The 17,237-nt window shown below is 41.1% G+C and overlaps 1 protein-coding gene across 2 annotated transcripts in view; it reads left to right on the top strand.

Annotated features, from left to right (window-relative positions):
- The window catches only part of prrc2b (proline-rich coiled-coil 2B), a 31,637-nt gene extending 14,687 nt beyond the window's left edge, over nt 1-16,950 (top strand). Inside the window, exons 15-30 of one of the 2 annotated variants that reach the window (XM_051109357.1) lie at nt 501-2,694; nt 4,831-5,009; nt 6,701-6,816; nt 6,959-7,100; nt 7,189-7,265; nt 7,416-7,697; nt 7,791-7,892; nt 10,235-10,427; nt 10,515-10,609; nt 11,165-11,289; nt 13,287-13,527; nt 13,671-13,838; nt 13,934-14,013; nt 14,180-14,270; nt 14,354-14,563; nt 15,523-16,950. In XM_051109357.1, coding sequence (XP_050965314.1) covers nt 501-2,694; nt 4,831-5,009; nt 6,701-6,816; nt 6,959-7,100; nt 7,189-7,265; nt 7,416-7,697; nt 7,791-7,892; nt 10,235-10,427; nt 10,515-10,609; nt 11,165-11,289; nt 13,287-13,527; nt 13,671-13,838; nt 13,934-14,013; nt 14,180-14,270; nt 14,354-14,563; nt 15,523-15,684 — 4,457 coding nt within the window. In that variant the 3' untranslated portion in view covers nt 15,685-16,950. Of the gene's footprint in view, nt 1-500; nt 2,695-4,830; nt 5,010-6,700; nt 6,817-6,958; nt 7,101-7,188; nt 7,266-7,415; nt 7,698-7,790; nt 7,893-10,234; nt 10,428-10,514; nt 10,610-11,164; nt 11,290-13,286; nt 13,528-13,670; nt 13,839-13,933; nt 14,014-14,179; nt 14,271-14,353; nt 14,588-15,522 lie in introns of both variants that reach the window. The other variant, XM_051109358.1, reaches the window with a different exon arrangement.
- Nucleotides 16,951-17,237: the final 287 nt, after the last annotated feature.

Raw genomic sequence — 17,237 nt, 5'->3', positions numbered from 1 at the left:
TGTATATGTTGTCATTATTATGTGATCAAAATGAAAATTATTATTGCTGGTCTTCAATGATAATGTTAAGTTACTTTAATGTATTTGCACCAAAAAATGTTAAGGATTTATGCTGATATCGTCCAAAACCACACTTTGCCAGGGGTGCTTCCAAACTTTTTAAGGCGAGTGTATAAAATTCTGAAAACTGTTGTACAGATTCTATTTATTATAATTTTGCTTTATAGTTATTGGCTTTCTGTCAACTCATGAAACCACAGGGGTTCACAAGCCACTTCTTGGGAAACGTCCTAGCAACTACCTAGAGTAGCAGCCAGTTAAACAGGACTTTTTAAAAGCATGTTAGCAAACACATAATACCCTGACAAACAGCCACAGCAACCTAGTATCATGGCAGTGAGTTGTGCATTGTGGTAAATGGCACATTTTCTTCAGAACACGTACAGTTTTGTTTATATCATAATATTCATATTTAACTTTTTTTTTTTTTAATTCTCAAGGTTTGGTGAAACCTGTCATTCAGCAGGATCACCTAAATAGCCCTGGTTCCACCTCTGATGAAGGCTGCCATCCCAGCATGCATCAGGAGAGGAGAGCACCGTCCACTGAACCTTACCAAGTGTGGAACCAAGACAGCTACTCATCTGCACGCAGTTTCACCCCACCCTACCAGAGACAGCATGAGAATGGCGACAGGGTTCAGGCGGACAACAGGAGTGACCGTTCGTGCTCCAGACACGACTCGTACGAAGACAGAGGTCATGACCGTGCAGACAGTCCAGCAGAGGAACTGCCCCATCAAGGCTTCCGCCAAGGCAGAGGCTCGGATGTTTCGCTCGGCTCACAGCGAGAAGTTACGCATGAAGGATCCCATCAACCGTTAATACTCAGCAGGACCCATCCTGGAGACAGCGAGCACATCTCTGGTAGACATCAGAAGGAAGGTGCCGATACCCGTGACGAGGCCTTCGACAGCAAGGAGAAATGCTACGACTCTGATTTTTGGAGAAAAGACATGGGTGGTCTGAGGAGAGACGGCAGCGGTCAGGCGCAGTGGTCCGATCACGGTTCGAGCAGCAGCAGTAGCATCGGCCAGCCATCTGAGTCCAGCGGCAGAACCTTTAGGAGGACGGGACCCATCAAGAAACCTGTGCTGAAGCCTTTGAAGGTTGAAGACAAAGAGAATGAGAAACCCAAAACTGAGCCTGAGGAGAAGACTGTCCCATACAGGCTGGAGAAGGAGGTGGTCACCAACGTCTATGACCTGAAGAAAGATGCGCCACTTCTGTCCAACAGGCACTCCGTGCCACCACCCGCTCCCTCCCCTGAGGAAAAACAAGTGGAAGCTCTCAAGGTGGAGAAAATGAGCAACCTGCAAGATGATTTGCACAAGGAGAACTGCTGGGATAGTGGCAAGAGTCAGTCTGTGGATGGCTCTGATGGCAGAGATCCACCGGCACCACGCCGGAACAACTGGATATTCATCGATGAGGAGCAGGCGTTCGCTGGGGCAAGGGGAGCAGGTCGTGGACGTGGCCGGGGCTTTAGAGAGTTCAACTCTCGTGGTGGCACTCGTGGAGGGCGAAGCGACGGCAACAGAGGAGCCTACAATAGCGCAGGCGCACAAAGGCCTGCACGAGGACGTGGTGCTCGAGAGTTTAGGAGCGAAGATCTGCAACGAGGCAAACCACGTAGACGAAATGTGAGCGAGACGCACAGCGAGGCCTCAGAATACGAGGAGCAGCCCAAGCGTCCACGCCAGAAGGTCACTGAGAACGGAGAGGCTTCGTATCCTGTGCCTGGAGAGGTCAAGAGGGCCGACAAAGAATCATGGAGATCAAACAAGGTCTACACTGATGATCAGAGCGGCAACAGTGATTCCAGGGACAAGACTAAATCAACTCGAGTGTTTGGAAGGTCACTGCCCCCTCGCCTTAATGCCGGACACAACCGTGGATTTGGCGCAAGGGACATTTCGACGTGGAGAGGGAGAGGAAGCCAGTTTGGAGCCACCACCGCACAGGAGAACGGCTACAACTTTGGTGCGGATTCCTATTCCAAACGCTCATCAGAACGTGATCCCCTAAAGTACCCGCCTAAATTTACCGGCTCCTTTGTAGAGAACGGTGTCGAGGACAGAGATGGCGGGTACTACCTTGATAATGATAATCCCGACAACCGACCCCTGAGAAGGCGCCGTCCCCCACGCCAGGATAAACCCCCGCGCTTCAGGCGTCTGCGTCAGGAGCGCGAAGGAGGAGGTCAGTGGAATAGCGAGGACTATGTTAACGGAGATGTTGCCAATCAGTGGCCAGGTCGTTCTAAAGGTGCAGAGGAGCACTGGCCCAACCACTACACTGGAGGACGGACACAGGAGATCACGGGTCAGAGTCAGGGAGAGGACTGGGAAACCGGCTCTGAGAACAGCGATTTTAGTGACTGGAGGGAGAAACGGGGCCAGCATGGTGATGCGCTTACAGATGCAGGTCATGGGGAACACGGCTCTGAGAAGAGAGAGCTCTCCAAAAGGAGCTTTTCTAGCCAGCGACCAGTGGTTGACAGACAGAACCGGAAAGGTGACACAAATGTGATGGAAAGCAACAAGATGAGCCGCTCAGCCGACACGCAGACTAGTGCAGGGTCCTCTGGTAGAAATGAGAGCTGGCAGAACGGCGTTGCTTCCAACAGCAAGCGGTATGTTTCTTTAGAACATGAGCTAAGTGTATTTGTAACCCTGGCCCACAAAACCAGTCTTAAGTTGCACAGATATATTTGTAGCAATAGCCAAAAAAACATTGTATGGGTCAATGGGATTTTTCTTTTATGCCAAAAATCATTAGGGTATTACACACGTGGACAAAATTGTTGGTACCCTTCGGTCAATGAAAGAAAAACTCACAATGGTCACAGAAATAACTTTAATCTGACAAAAGTAATAATAAATAAAAATTCTATGAATGTTAACCAATGAAAGTCAGACATTGCTTTTCAACCATGCTTCAACTGAATTATTTAAAAAAATAAACTCATGAAACAGGCCTAGACAAAAATGATGGTACCCCAAACTTAATATTTTGTTGCACAACCTTTTGAGGCAATCACTGCAATCAAATGATTCCTGGAACTGTCAATGAGACTTCTGCACCTCTCAGCAGGTATTTTGGCCCACTCCTCATGAGCAAACTGCTCCAGTTGTTTCCGGTTTGAAGGGCGCCTTTTCCGGACGGCATGTTTCAGCTCCTTCCAAAGATGCTCAATAGGATTGAGGTCAGGGCTCATAGAAGGCCACTTTAGAATAGTCCAATGTTTTCCTCTTAGCCATTCTTGGGTGTTTTTAGCTGTGTGTTTTGGGTCATTGTCCTGTGGCAAGACCCATGACCTGCGACTGAGACCAAGCTTTCTGACACTGGCCAGCACATTTCTCTCTAGAATCCCTTGATAGTCTTGAGATTACATTGTACCCTGCACAGATTCAAGACACCCTGTGCCAGATGCAGCAAAGCAGCCCCAGAACATAACAGAGCCTCCTCCATGTTTCACAGTAGGGACAGTGTTCTTTTCTTGATATGCTTCATTTTTCCATCTGTGAACATAGAGCAGATGTGCCTTGGCAAAAAGTTCCATTTTTGTCTCATCTGTCCATAGGACATTCTCCCAGAAGCTTTGTAGCTTGTCAGCATGTAGTTTGGCATATTCATATAGCTTTTTTATGATTTGTTTTCAACAATGGTGTCCTCCTTGGTTGTCTCCCACGTAGTCCACTTTGGCTCAAACAACGACGAATGGTGCGATCTGACACTGATGTTCCTTGAGCATGAAGTTCACCTTGGATCTCTTTAGAAGTCTTTCTGGGCTCTTTTGTTACCATTCGGATTATCCGTCTCTTTGATTTGTCATCAATTTTCCTCCTGCGGCCACGTCCAGGGAGGCTGGCTACAGTCCCATGGATCTTAAATTTCTGAATAATATGTGCAACTGTAGTCACTGGAACATCTAGCTGCTTGGAGATGGTCTTATAGCCTTTACCTTTAACATGCTTGTTTATAATTTTCTTTCTAATCTCCTGAGACAGCTCTTTCCTTCGCTTCCTCTGGTCCATGTTGAGTGTGGTACACACCATGTCCCCAAACAACAGTGACTACCTGGAGCCCTATATATAGGCCCATTGACTGATTACAAGATTGTAGACACCGGTGATGCTAATTAGTGGACACACCTTGAATTAACATGTCCCTTTGGTCACATTATTTTCAGTCTTTTCTAGGAGTACCATCATTTTTGTCTAGGCCTGTTCCATGAGTTTATTTTTTTTAAATAATTCCATTGAAGCATGGTTGAAAAGCAATGTCTGACTTTCATTGGTTAACATTCATAGAATTTTTATTTATTATTACTTTTGTCAGATTAAAGTTATTTCTGTGACCATTGTGAGTTTTTCTTTCATTGACCGAAGGGTACCAACAATTTTGTCCACGTGTGTAGATAAAGAAAAAAACCCTAAATATATCAAGACTTAATTTTTGATTAGTAAGATGCATTGCTAAGAACTTAATTTGGATAACTTTAAACTTTAACTTTTTTTTTTTTTTTTTTTTTTTTTTTTTTTGCACTGTCAGATTCCACATTTTCAAATCGGACAAATATTGTCCTGTCAGACAAACCATAAATCAGTGGATGGTGTATTTTTAGCTTTCAGATGATGTATAAATGTCAATTTCAGAAAATTGACCCTTATGACTGGTTTTGTGGTCCAGGGTCACAATTAAATGTTAAAAGCAGTACTACTTATGAGATTCACAATGTGTATGTGGTTTAATTCTCTCTGTGCAGAGTTCCAGAAGAATCCGTCACCGGGTTGAGCTCAGCATCTGTGTACAGTGTAGAGCAAAATGACGACACCAGCGTGACTGATGCAACGGGGAAGATCATGGAGAAAGATTTGAAACCCAGAAACATGAAGGGGGACATGACAGAACCACTGTCCCAGTATGACCTGAACACTTACCCAAGTAAGCCGGAAATGTTTGTTTGATAGAAATGCCCCTTACAGAGTAATTTTAGTGCAAACTGTTGAGACCGTATGAAACTAATACACTTCTGAGGTGATGTGGCCACAAAATTTCAATAATAGTCTAGAGCAGAGGTGTCTGGTCCTGGTCCTGCTCCTGGAGGGCCACTATGCTGCAGAGAGAAGTTCCAACCCTGAATAAACAAATCTGATCCAGTTAATCCTTAAGATTACTATAGGGGCCCTATGATTTCCGAAATACAGAAAACGCGGACAGAGTCACAGAATCCAGTCATAAAAGCAGAATTTACTGTATAATGCAGAATGTCATGGAATTTGCCAAACTTATTAATTAATCAAAAAATCAAAACTAGGTCATTACACTTAAATCATTTTGTGATAATTTTATTTAATTATGAATTTTGCATGTGTTGCATGCCTCTGTATGAATGAATGGCCCAGATGAGCGGTTTCATTTACTACTACTACACATACTGAAGCGTGCGTTATTTTAGCGTCTGCCATCTCACCGAATGAGGACATAAATACACGAACAACATCTCCAGAACTACTCTGAGAGCATTTTACCCTTTCAAATGAGTAAACTAGCATCATATAACAGAGAAATTTAAAGGTATTAATGGCAACCCGTCAAAAAAAGTTTATCTTTAAGACGTTGTGCCAGAAATGTATTACTGTTGTTTAGTAGAATTTACATGCATACTACTACTATTACTACTAAAATTAAAACTTTTTTTAGAGGAATAATCATTCAACAACAGAGAAAACTGTTTTTTTCACATTTTAATAGTAAATCCCCTTTGTTTACCAAAAGTTTAATTTTCAGTAATTAAAAGATAAATGAAATGAATGTTTTAGGCCTCCATTTGGTAACCAGAAAAATTTAAATGCATGACAGAATTTCTGAGGAAAAACATTTCATAAGGCTATTTTAAGAATAAATTTGAATAAAATAAGTTTTTTTGTATGCATACAAATAATTAGACATGCTAAATAAAAGAATTCGTAACAATAAAAATATGGTGAGGGGGAAAAAAAGGGCCATAAACTTGTAATTTTTGCTAAACTTTTAATAAATTGCTGTGAATGCATTCAAAAAACTAGACATGCTAAAACACAGAATTTGGTACACAGACAAATTGTGAGGGGAAAAATAAAACATTTCTTAAGGCCCTAAACAATTTTTGCTAAACTTTTAATAAATTGATGTGAGATTGTACAAATTTCATGATTTTAATTAGACATGTTGTTTTTTATTAAGAACATTTTATTTAATCATTAAAAAGTTCAGAAAAATTAAAACAACAAACTGAATCCAGAAAAATGTAAACAATTTAAAAAAAAAAAATCTGAATTTGGAGAAAAACATAAAACTGGTTTAATTTGACTTAACTTTGTAAGACATTCCAGTCTTCCAGTAGCACATTGTTTAGAAACAGCTCAAGTCTCTGTTAATAGTTTGGAAGAACGTTTAACATCATGACAAAAGGATATTGTAATGTGGTGAACAGACTTGTGTTACTTCATATCCATACATTTATGGAAAATTAAGAGACCCTACTGTAAAAGGTTTCTTAACATTTTAACAGTCCTGTGCCAATAATTAGATGACTTGTGTGGAGTTCTTCAGTATTGGATCTGAAGAAAGCTGTCACTTGTGTTTCCTTGCAGTTGAGAGCGACTCGGGAGCTTCTGTACCCAGTCCAGAGGTTTTCCAGGACGCTTTGTCCAAAAAACAGCGCCGCCCACAGGATGATGATCGCAGAAGGAAGGATCAGGGTCCACCAGTAAGTTATCGTTTGGGCTTGTGATCTCTATTCCCTGATATTTAGACAAATATGTGATAATCTCAAATATGATAACATCTTAGATTAACTACGTGAAGTATATCTTGTGGATATTGTAGTTATTTGGTTTGTGCATTTGAAGGGTTCGGTAAAGAACAGAACAATTGCATCGAAAATGCCTCCCCGTTTTGCCAAGAAGCAGGGGAGCATGTCCATCGAGCAGCCCGAGGAGACGCTGTCGGCCAACAACTTGGGAACAGAGATCTGGGAGACGAACAGCACAGGTAATGCCAATAACTGCCGATAACAAGTGTATAACGATACATCATTTTTAAGAGACTGATTCTAAATGTCTTTGTTTTCCACCTTAAGCTTTGACTGTCCAGTCGTCTGGTGGTGATTCATGGACAAAGCAGGTTTCCTACACGGGAAGTGAACCCAATTCAGAGGTACAGGGCATTCTGCTCTAAGAATCTCTTGCCCTTATTTTTTTTTTTTTTTTTTTTTTTTTTTTTTTTCTTTTCTTTTTCCCTCTTCTGTCCTCTCTCTCTTTCAGTGAGCTGAGCCTGAGAGTAACATCCCTATGTCTTGTTTTTCAGGATTCAGATGCAGGACCCGAGCAGAATAAAGAACACAAACCCGGCCCCATTGGCAACGAACGCTCGCTGAAGAATCGCAAGGGCTCTGAAGGCATGGAGCGTCTGGAGGGACCCATCACTCCTGTCAACGGAGTGGACATTCATGTGGACAACGTTATTCCTGTGCCGCCCATTGAGTTTGGTGTCAGTGCCAAGGATTCTGACTTCAGCCTTCCTCCAGGGTCCACGCCAGTGCCTGTGTCCAACCCCGTCACCAAGCTGCAGGATGCACTCGCTGGAAATGTGTGTACATGAGCTCTGAGCCAGCGTTTACATGGTCAGCATTGTGTAAAAGAAGCATTGAGTGTTTATATTGTTGTTAATGTCTGTGCACAGGCGGGCCTGACTCAAGCCATCCCGATGCTCCGCAGAGACCACCTGCAACCTGGAATAAACCTCAACCCTATCAGCTTCCCTACTGCAGACCTCACGCTCAAGGTAACGTTTACCCCCACATTATCACTCAGGTTGAAATTGTTTCAACAAGCTACGTAAAGGAGAAGTTCACTTCCAGAACTAAAATTGATCAATTATTTACTCACCCTTTTGTCATCGATGATGTTGTCGTTCTTTCTTCAGTTAAGAAATTATTTCTTGAGGAAAAACATTCAGGAATTATGAATGGACTTTAATGGTGCCCCCAAGTTTGAACTTCCAAAATGCAGTTTAAATGCAGCTTCAAATGGCTCTAAACGATCACAGCCAAGTAAGAAGGGTCTTATCTAGCAAAACGATCAGTCATTTTCGAAACAAATTGATATTTTTATATACTTTTTAACATCAAACACTTGTCGTGTCTAAGTCTGCGTGAGCTTTTTTTTTCCGGTTCAATGCGATCAGTACAGTTAGGGTATGTAGAAAAACTCCCATCTTGTTTTCTTCCCCAACTTTAAAATCGCCCTGCATTGCTGGCAAAGTACTGACCCAGTGTTTATGAAGTGAACATGCAAAAAAAGATTAAATGCCCTTTACCAAAAACAAAGTAAAACAGTTATGTAGGAAGATTTTGAAGAAGAAAAGATGGGAGTTTTTCGACATACCCTAACTGTATTGACCCGGATTACACAGACTACGCATGCACATTGCAGAGACAAGATGAGCATTTGAGGTTAAAAAGTATATAAATTGTCAATTTGTTTAGCAGGGCTCGAAATTAACTTTTTTACGTGGTAGCACTGGTGCTCCCAACTTCAGAAAGTTAGGAGCACCAAAAAAATTTAGGAGCACCAAATGAATATTAAGGAGCACCACAACTGCCAGTTGAGCAGAACAGCCAGCACTCGGCCTGGCGTTTCTTTGTAGTAATGCCCCGATCTTGATTCTTCATGGCCGATTCTGATTACTGATGTCTTACAAGCCAATGGGCTGTTTCTGAAAGCCTTTTTTAATATTTATTTTACGCCTTAAGCAAGAGACAAAAAAATGAATGAAAATATGAGTAGATGAACCAGATGTTTATTTTTTTCTATTACAGGTAGACCCTTTAAATTAGAGGCAACCACTGCATTTTTACATTTCTACGGTATAAATAACAAAAAAATAAGCAACACAGTTCTTTCTTAGTCGTATTAATTGCAAACAATAAATGCAGCCATAATCAAAGTAGGCCAGTCTCTCAATTATCCAAAGTGCAAATACAGACTGAATTTTTCAAGCATGATACAGAGCTATAGACAACTACACAACCTAGATAGGTTATGTATCCTAATTTGCGCACATTGGGGAGTCGCTCTCTAAACGTGGGGTATTAAAATTGCTTTTGAGTGCGCGTTTTACTTTCGGTTTTTACTTTTCAGTTATCATTTGATGTGAATGTATGCCGTGTTGTACAGTATATTGAGACCGAGGCGCCAGAATTGCGTCTGACAGAATGTGCGCTGTAGCACGAAATATAGTATATTTCTTCAAAAGCGACATTGTGGAGACATTGGATAACTGAAAATTGTCCACAATCAAAAATCGTCATATCACACACCCTTAATTGCAATGTAGTTTGTGCAAATCCGGAACAGAGGTTGGTTGAGAGCGAGGAAAAAAACGGCCAGTTCCGAGTTTCAGCGGAGCGCAGTGACGGAGTGATTGACGGCTAATATATAAAATCTGCATTAAAGTTAAGAATGTAAAGATCAAGTATAATTAGTTGTGTAATGTTGAAGAGAACGGCGAAACTGTCACTGTATCAGCTTACAGCAGTCTGGGCTGTAGTTAGGCTACCGAAAGTTTTGTAAAGAAATTAAAACAAGTCACACCACATCAAATTCTCGCACTCGCCCAAATGCTTCCAAATATATTTTGAGGTCACGCAGATTAAATTTTGGGAGCATATGCGACCAAAATGATCGCAGTTTCGAGCCCTGTTTAGAAAATAGCTGATCGTTTAGCTAGTTAAGATCTTTCTTCCTTGGCTGAGATTAAGAGCCCTTTGAAGCTGCATTTAAACTGCATTTTGAAAGTTCAAACTCTGGGGCACCGTTGAAGTCCACTATATGGAGATAATTCCTGAAATTTTCCTCAAGAAACAATTTCTTTTCGACTGAAGAAAGACAGACATGAACATTTTGGATGACAAAGGGGTGAGTAAATTATCTGTAAATTTTTGTTCTGGAAGTGAACTTACCCTTTAATCTAATATTATAACTTGAATCAGTTTGAAAGGATGCAAATACTTCGGTGAACTAACATTAAGAATGCCCTAGAACTTGGATAACTGAAACACAGGTTGTTTCTGAACGCTGATGTTTATCAGTTCTCATCACCAGCTTGTCTCTCTGTGCTCTCAGATGGAGTCAGCGCGTAAAGCGTGGGAGAACTCTCAGGCTCTTCCGGAGCAGGGCTCCCCAGGTGGTGCGGGCTCCGGCGCTCAGCCCGCCTGCAGCGTGGGTTCCTCCAGCGGTGTCAGCTACAGCTCCTTCGGTGGAGTGTCCATGCCGCCCATGCCTGTGGCGTCTGTCGCTCCGTCTGTCTCCATGCAAGGTCAGCATCTCATTGCTCTGTCAGACTGTGTCGCATGAAGTTGTTGTGCATGGCTCTAAATCCTGTTTTGTTTTTTGTGTGTCACAGGCAGTCATATCCCTCCTCTCTATCTAGACGGTCATGTGTTCCCTAGTCAGCCGCGCCTCGTGCCGCCTTTGACTCAGCAGCCAAGCTACCAGCAGGTGTGTGTCTACAGTGACTTGACGTTTACGGGTTTTAACGTGACTGTGCATCTAAAATGTGGATGTTTTGAAGGAGAGTATCTTGCGGACATTAAACCTTTAGACAGTCTTTTAAAAAAAAGTTTGCGTGTTTGGGTATCATATTTGATCCTTCAGGCTTTTATGGTTCAGTCATATACAGTTTGATGCTGGTATTTATATAGACAAAAAAAAGGTAAGCTGATGCTTCTAATGTAAATTAATGAAATCTTTATTACAGTATAGCAGATACTTATACATAAAATAATAGGAAAAATCAGTTCTCCAATAATGTCTTAGTAAGGTGATATTTAAATGATCAAAGCATATAATGCAATTCAGAAAAGTGATGATTGTGAGATGAACACATAAACGTTCCTCTAAAGGTTAGAGATGTTTTTGAGGCTTGCAAGCAGCAAAGTTTGATCATTTAGATGCCTTAGAAATTCATGCATCAAATAGGCTTTAACAGGTTCATTTTGTGCGCATGTGAATAACCAGTGTCTGTTTAATGTGTGTGTGTGTGTGTGTGTTCAGGCCACCCCTCAGCAGATCCCAATCTCTCTGCACACATCTCTACAGGCTCAGGCTCAACTGGGTCTGCGAGGAGCTCTGCCTGTCTCTCAGTCTCAAGAGATGTTCAACTCCATCCCTCCCTTCAGGTAATTCACCCGTTTCAGTCACGGCCACTATCTTCGTTTCGTTCAGTGTTGGCCTGCTGCTCTTTTTGTTTTTTTGTTGTTTTTTTTACATTAATGAAGTCCTATGCCATTGCAAAGACTTGCTCTTAAAACAGCACACTGTTCATGTCAATAACTGCTGTCCACAGCTTGTTAAAACTATTTAAAATCCAAAGATTTGAAGTAATAATGTTATTAACTAAGAAAACATTGCCTTAAAATGTAAAGGAAACCAGTAATTTAAAAAGATCCTAACAATCCTAATAATTGGTTTAAATGTAGAGGTCAATCAATTAATTGGTTTAAGTGTAGAGATTGATGATCGGTTTAAATAGAGATAAACCAGTTATCGGTCTAGATCTACGCTTAAACCGATTATTGGTAGGGATGGGAAAATAAATGTGCATCGCGAATCAAGAAGTGATTCAGCATTAATTGAGATTTTCCGAATGCATCGCTAGTTTTTCTCGAGTCGATTCTGAGCTTAGTTTTGAACAGCTTCTGGCTCTGCATGCTTTAGAAACAGCTAACCTACTCTGCTTGTTCTCAAATACTTATACACACTTGAAAATAAAATGATCATTCATAAAATGTGAAAAGGTTGAAGCGAATTACAAGGGTGTTTACAGTAGGCTGTTTCAGGGTTTCCGCGGGTCTTAAAGTCTTAAATCGCTTTTCTGTGAATTAAGGCCTTGAAAAGGTCTTAAATCAGAGCAGCAAGACTTAAATATGATCATGGCATGAATTTTCATGGGGGATTGTTTCCTCATGTTTAATTTTAAAGTGAAAGTGTAATTTCTGTGCTACATGGCTTAGGTCGCTCAATATTTATTAAACAATAAGCGGTAGAAAAACTTGTCGTTTTGATTTTTTTTTTTTGTTGTTGTTTTTTTTTTTAATAGTAATTAGTTCAGTTTTGTTGTAATTTAGTTCAGTTAGAGAACAGACGGTACAATTAAAACTGAACGTGGCTGAACGACAGTCGCATCACAGGTCAGATTTTATTTATCACGTGAAGAGAGTGAGTTGAGGTGAGAGACATTATGACTGTTTACTGATTTTCAGATTTGAATACCCATTTAAACTTTTTGCAAGTTATTATTTTATATTAGGCATATAAAATGGTGTATTATTATTCGTTTTGTTAATAAAAGTTTGTTACGTTAATGCCGCTAATTTAAAAGTGAAAGTAAAATGTGCACAATGCTTTTACAAGCTACTTAAAACTGAAGGAAAGTGAAGAAAAGAGGGAAAAGTCAAACAAGCTAAAAACAAACAACTGCTAGACACTGAATTGCTGCTAATTTGAAAGTGAAGGTAAAACTTACACTACAGTAGTCAACATTTGAAGTGGATCAAAACCTTTCATCAAAGTTGTTCTAAAACCAAAATTATACCCATTCTTATTTTAGGACAACTTTTAACTTTTATTGATCCACTTCAGATGTTGACTACTATATATTGTATGTATAGAGAACATATTGCTGTATTGTTTTCCCTTCGTTTTTTTTTTTCCCTTAAATTTTCTTTTGTTAATCTTAAAAAGTCTTAAATTTACTCTCATAAAACCCTTTGTTTACATTAATTTGTTTACATTAATTTGAATACATCAATTTAAAATTACATGACTCAGCCGAACGTACAAGCGCTCTTCAGCACTCTTCTTCTTGAGCATTTGAGTGTGTGGATAAAAACAAGATTAGAGGCAGATAATTGGTTTAAAAGTGTAGATATTGATGAAGATTGGTTTAAGTATAGAGATAAACCAATTATCTGTCTATTGCTACACTTACTATCCAAATATTTTCCAGTATTTAAGCATTTTCCTTAATCAGATATCAGTTTTATAGTATCTGATCCACCTCTTTAAAACAACATTGAGTCTGCTCTAAACTGGTGAAAATGGCTGCACTGATAATGCTGGGTTTCCTCTACTTTTGTTGTAATCATATGAGCACTCACATTCTCTTCTGTTACAGGTCTCAGGTGTACATGCACCCAAACCTGTCTCAGCCCAGTCCCATGGTGCTCTCTGGTGGAGCTCCTCTCAAAGGGCCATACTCTGCATTTCCTGGCATGCAGCCGTCAGACATGGTCAAACCGCAGTCCGGATCTCACTACCAGCCTATGAACGGCAGCCAGCAGCTGGTGTACGACGGGCCCATGAATCAGGCAGCTGGGATGGGCACGTCACAGCTCATGGACTCGCAGCTTATTCAGGCAAGTTCTGTGAAAGACAGTAGTGCGCAGCTACACAGAAGTGCATCCACGGTTATAAAAGTAAATTGATTCTGGTAGTGCAGTCAGCAGATTTTTATTGATTTCAAATGGATATCCTCATTGACTTTGCTGTGTGTGTTCAGGTGACGATGCCCATGCCTGGATCTCAGCTGCGCTACGGCTCGGCCCAGCAGCACCTCATCCTGCCCCAGTCCATCCAGCTCCAGCAGAACCAGAACCTGTCTGTGGGAGCTCCACGCCGCATGATGCCTCCTGGATCCCAGCAGGCCGTCATGAGCGGCAGTAGGGAGGTGAGAGCCTATGCTTCAGGAAATATTTGCCCTCTTATTGGTCTCTTTCAGTGTGTTATTGACACTCCTTTCTGACAAATCATGTTTTTCTGCAGCCTTCCCAGATGGACATGAAGGGATTTCAGTTCTCCGATAAGCCCAACCACTCACCTGGAATACCCAGCGGCTCCTACAGGTGAGCAGATTGTTTACACACTCCACCTGCAGTACAATGATCTGCAGACACACTAGTTGATTTAAAAACAAAATTCTGTTTTGTTTTTAAGTTTTTTTTAAATTTTATTTTTATGTGTAAGCATCTGTTTGTTCATGAGGTCCTGTGTCGGACTGTTTCTCCTCAGACCCGGTTCCGCCAGTCCCAGTGGGAAACCCTCTGGCCCTGGAGCACCTGCAGCAGTCGTCTCTCTCCCAGGACATTACACACAGCAGCAGGTATGGCTTGCGTCTGTTCCTAACTTTAACCCTAGAGGACACGTTATGCACTGCTAACACTCATCTGCTGTCCCATGCTGCAGGTGTCCGCTCCTCAGGGCAGTATGGTCATGCACATGAGGCCCCCCACCAGTGGCCCATTCCCCAACCCCATCCAGCGTCCCGTCATGCAGGTCAACAAGACTGTCATCATCCGCTCGCCACCCTACCCCAGCCCTGGGCGTGAGCCGCCCCACAGCACACCCCCCTCCAACCCTGAGCCCGCCGTGAAGGGCGCTGAGGACGGTGTGAAGGTGAGCCACCCACTGTGAGCATAGGTAATGACATTTCATGCACTTTTTTTCTTATTTTCATGCTTTAAGATGTTTGATTAGATCACATTTATATCAAAACTGTAAATCTGTAAAGATTAAGCTTTGCGTCTAATGATTGAGGTTTGTTTTGTCTATAAAGTGAGGATGGGTGATAAAAATCATGTTTATTTAAAAATAAAAAAAAAATAAGAAAAATGTACACATCTTTATTCTGTTCAAAAGTTTACACCCTCGGCTCTTAATCCATCGTGATTCCTTCTGAAGCATCAGTGAGCGTTTGAAACTTCTGTAATAGTTTCATATGAGTCCCTCAGTTGTCTTCAGTGTGAATTACAGAGGGCAGTTTAACTGTTCAGGACAAACAAGGGATTAATGAACAACTATCACTAAAAAAAAAAAAAAAAAAAGCTGTGGCTCATTCAGGTAACAACACAGTTGTTAAGAATCAAGTGTATGTAAACTTTTGAACAGGGTCATTTTTATAAATTCAGCTGTTTTCTCTTGTGAACTATATGTAAATTGGTCGGTAGTAAATAAAAAAAAAAAAACATGCATTTTGTATGATCCCTCTTATTTTGGGAAAATGATTAACATTTTGCAGATTCAACTGATTAACACTTTTGACCTCAACTGTAATTATTTTAATGGATGGATTAAATGGTTATAGTGAAATGTGATCACCTGCTTCATTCTGTGGGTGCATTGTAGAAATCGAACTAATGACACATTACATAGGAATATCCATAGCCGTAAAAACAGCACATTTAATGCCAAATTAACCATGTGGCTTAATCATATATTGCCTTTTCAAATGTATTGACAGTTCAGCGTGTTACCCATTTGAATCATTTGAAGTAGTCATTTTCATAAGTCTTTTCACGTTCAGTGTTGGTGAGGTTCTGCTCCAGTATTGATCTGGTGTGTTGTCTTTGGTACAGGTGAAGGCTCTGCGTGACGCCCGTCAGGTTGTCAGCGATGCCAAGAGCTCATCAGTGATTCCCAGCAAAATCCAGGAGCAGCTGCCGTCAGTACAGGTCAAAGCTGCTCGAACCGGAGCCATCAAACCACAGTCGGTCAAAGTGGAGGAAGGCAAAGCCTAATAAATGGACCTCATGATCACATGACACGGCTGTCCTTAGGACCTCTTCTTTCTCTTCCTCCACTCTCTCTACCTCCTTTCTTTCTACCTCCTCCCCCTCTCTCTCCCCCTCTCCCTCTCTCTCTCTCTCTTTCTCTTTTTCTGTCACTGTACTCCGGGACTGACGCACAGGATCACCAACTCCACAAATCAATCGGAACACGTTATTAATAAACACCACATAGAGAGATATGAATATCTATATATATAAATGTAAACTATATATATATATATATATATAAATAGACACAATAGTTTTGGACTCTTCTGCGCAGACTTTTCCAGATCAGCTTTATTTATTTACATTTTCTTTAACATTTTCAAGTGAAGAATTACGGTTCACAAAAGTGGCAAACAAACCCCAGTGTGTCTCGCTCTCTCCATCAAAGTCTGCAAACAGAAAAACAGGAAGCCTATCTCCACTTCCAGCTCTCGCGTTTCCACGCCCACATTGCCAAACTGAGCCAGCTGATTGGACTCGAGGTTTTGATTGACATGCAGATCAACAGAAGCTCCAGAGCTGCAGTGTGGCATTAGTAATTTTTACTGGGTACCTTGGAGTTTTAACTTTTTTTTTTTTTTTTTTTTTTTTTTTTTTTTTTATATATATATATAAATATAGTAATCATGCCTATTTGCTCTATTATTATTAAAAAAAAAACACCTTTTATTCAATAAAAAAAAAACTTCAAACCCAAATTTGAGGACATTGTTCAATCTAAACATGGAGGACATGCACCTTTCTCTTATTTTTCAGCTGCTTTTCATGTGTTGTGTAAATGCAAAGCGACATTCGATCCTTAAACCTTAAAGGTGTTGCATGATGGTGCTTGAGTGGCGGCGGTGTGGCGTGTGTGGAATAAAGTTGGCAGCATTGAGAAGCGCTTGCTCTGTGTTTGATGTGATCGGGTGGGTGGGATATATGGGCAGTTGTGTAATGTGAGGACGTTTGTGGTGATGTCAGTGGGAGTGTTGTGCTGTCCTGAACGCTGATGGGAAATGTTACAGTATGTTGTTCGATCCTTATTTGATTTGGTCAAGAAACCTTTTACCTTTAGCTTTGAGTTTCCGTTTTGTCGGTCAGTCACAGGAGTGCGAGGGTTGCACAAGCAATAAACAGCCTATCTGTAACCATCAGGGTCCAAATGTACGTCTGCGCCGTGTCTGCGAGGGAGTGCTTGTGTTGTAAATGTTGCCATCTCTGTAGGATCACGACTGAAAATATGAAGTGCACAGGAAATGTCGGTTTTGACGGTGCTTCGTTACACTGCAGCTGTACAGAACTATAACCATCAGCCCATGTTTGTTCATATTTGATATTGGAGCATTAATGCAAATGCAACCTGTCCTTTTCCCTTTGGGTGAACTGTTGGACATTTTGAAATGCCTTTTTAAAATGATTTCTGCAGTGCTCATGGTTATTTTAGAGGTTTGTTTGCTTGGGTGTTCATTGGCGCTGTTCGAACATGTCACCTTCAACAGTAACATTGCTTCTTGATGATTGCTGCATATCTG

The sequence above is a fragment of the Labeo rohita genome, chromosome 5, assembly GCF_022985175.1.
Source record: "Labeo rohita strain BAU-BD-2019 chromosome 5, IGBB_LRoh.1.0, whole genome shotgun sequence".
Taxonomy (NCBI): domain Eukaryota; kingdom Metazoa; phylum Chordata; class Actinopteri; order Cypriniformes; family Cyprinidae; genus Labeo; species Labeo rohita.
This window is presented reverse-complemented; position numbering and strand designations above follow the sequence as displayed.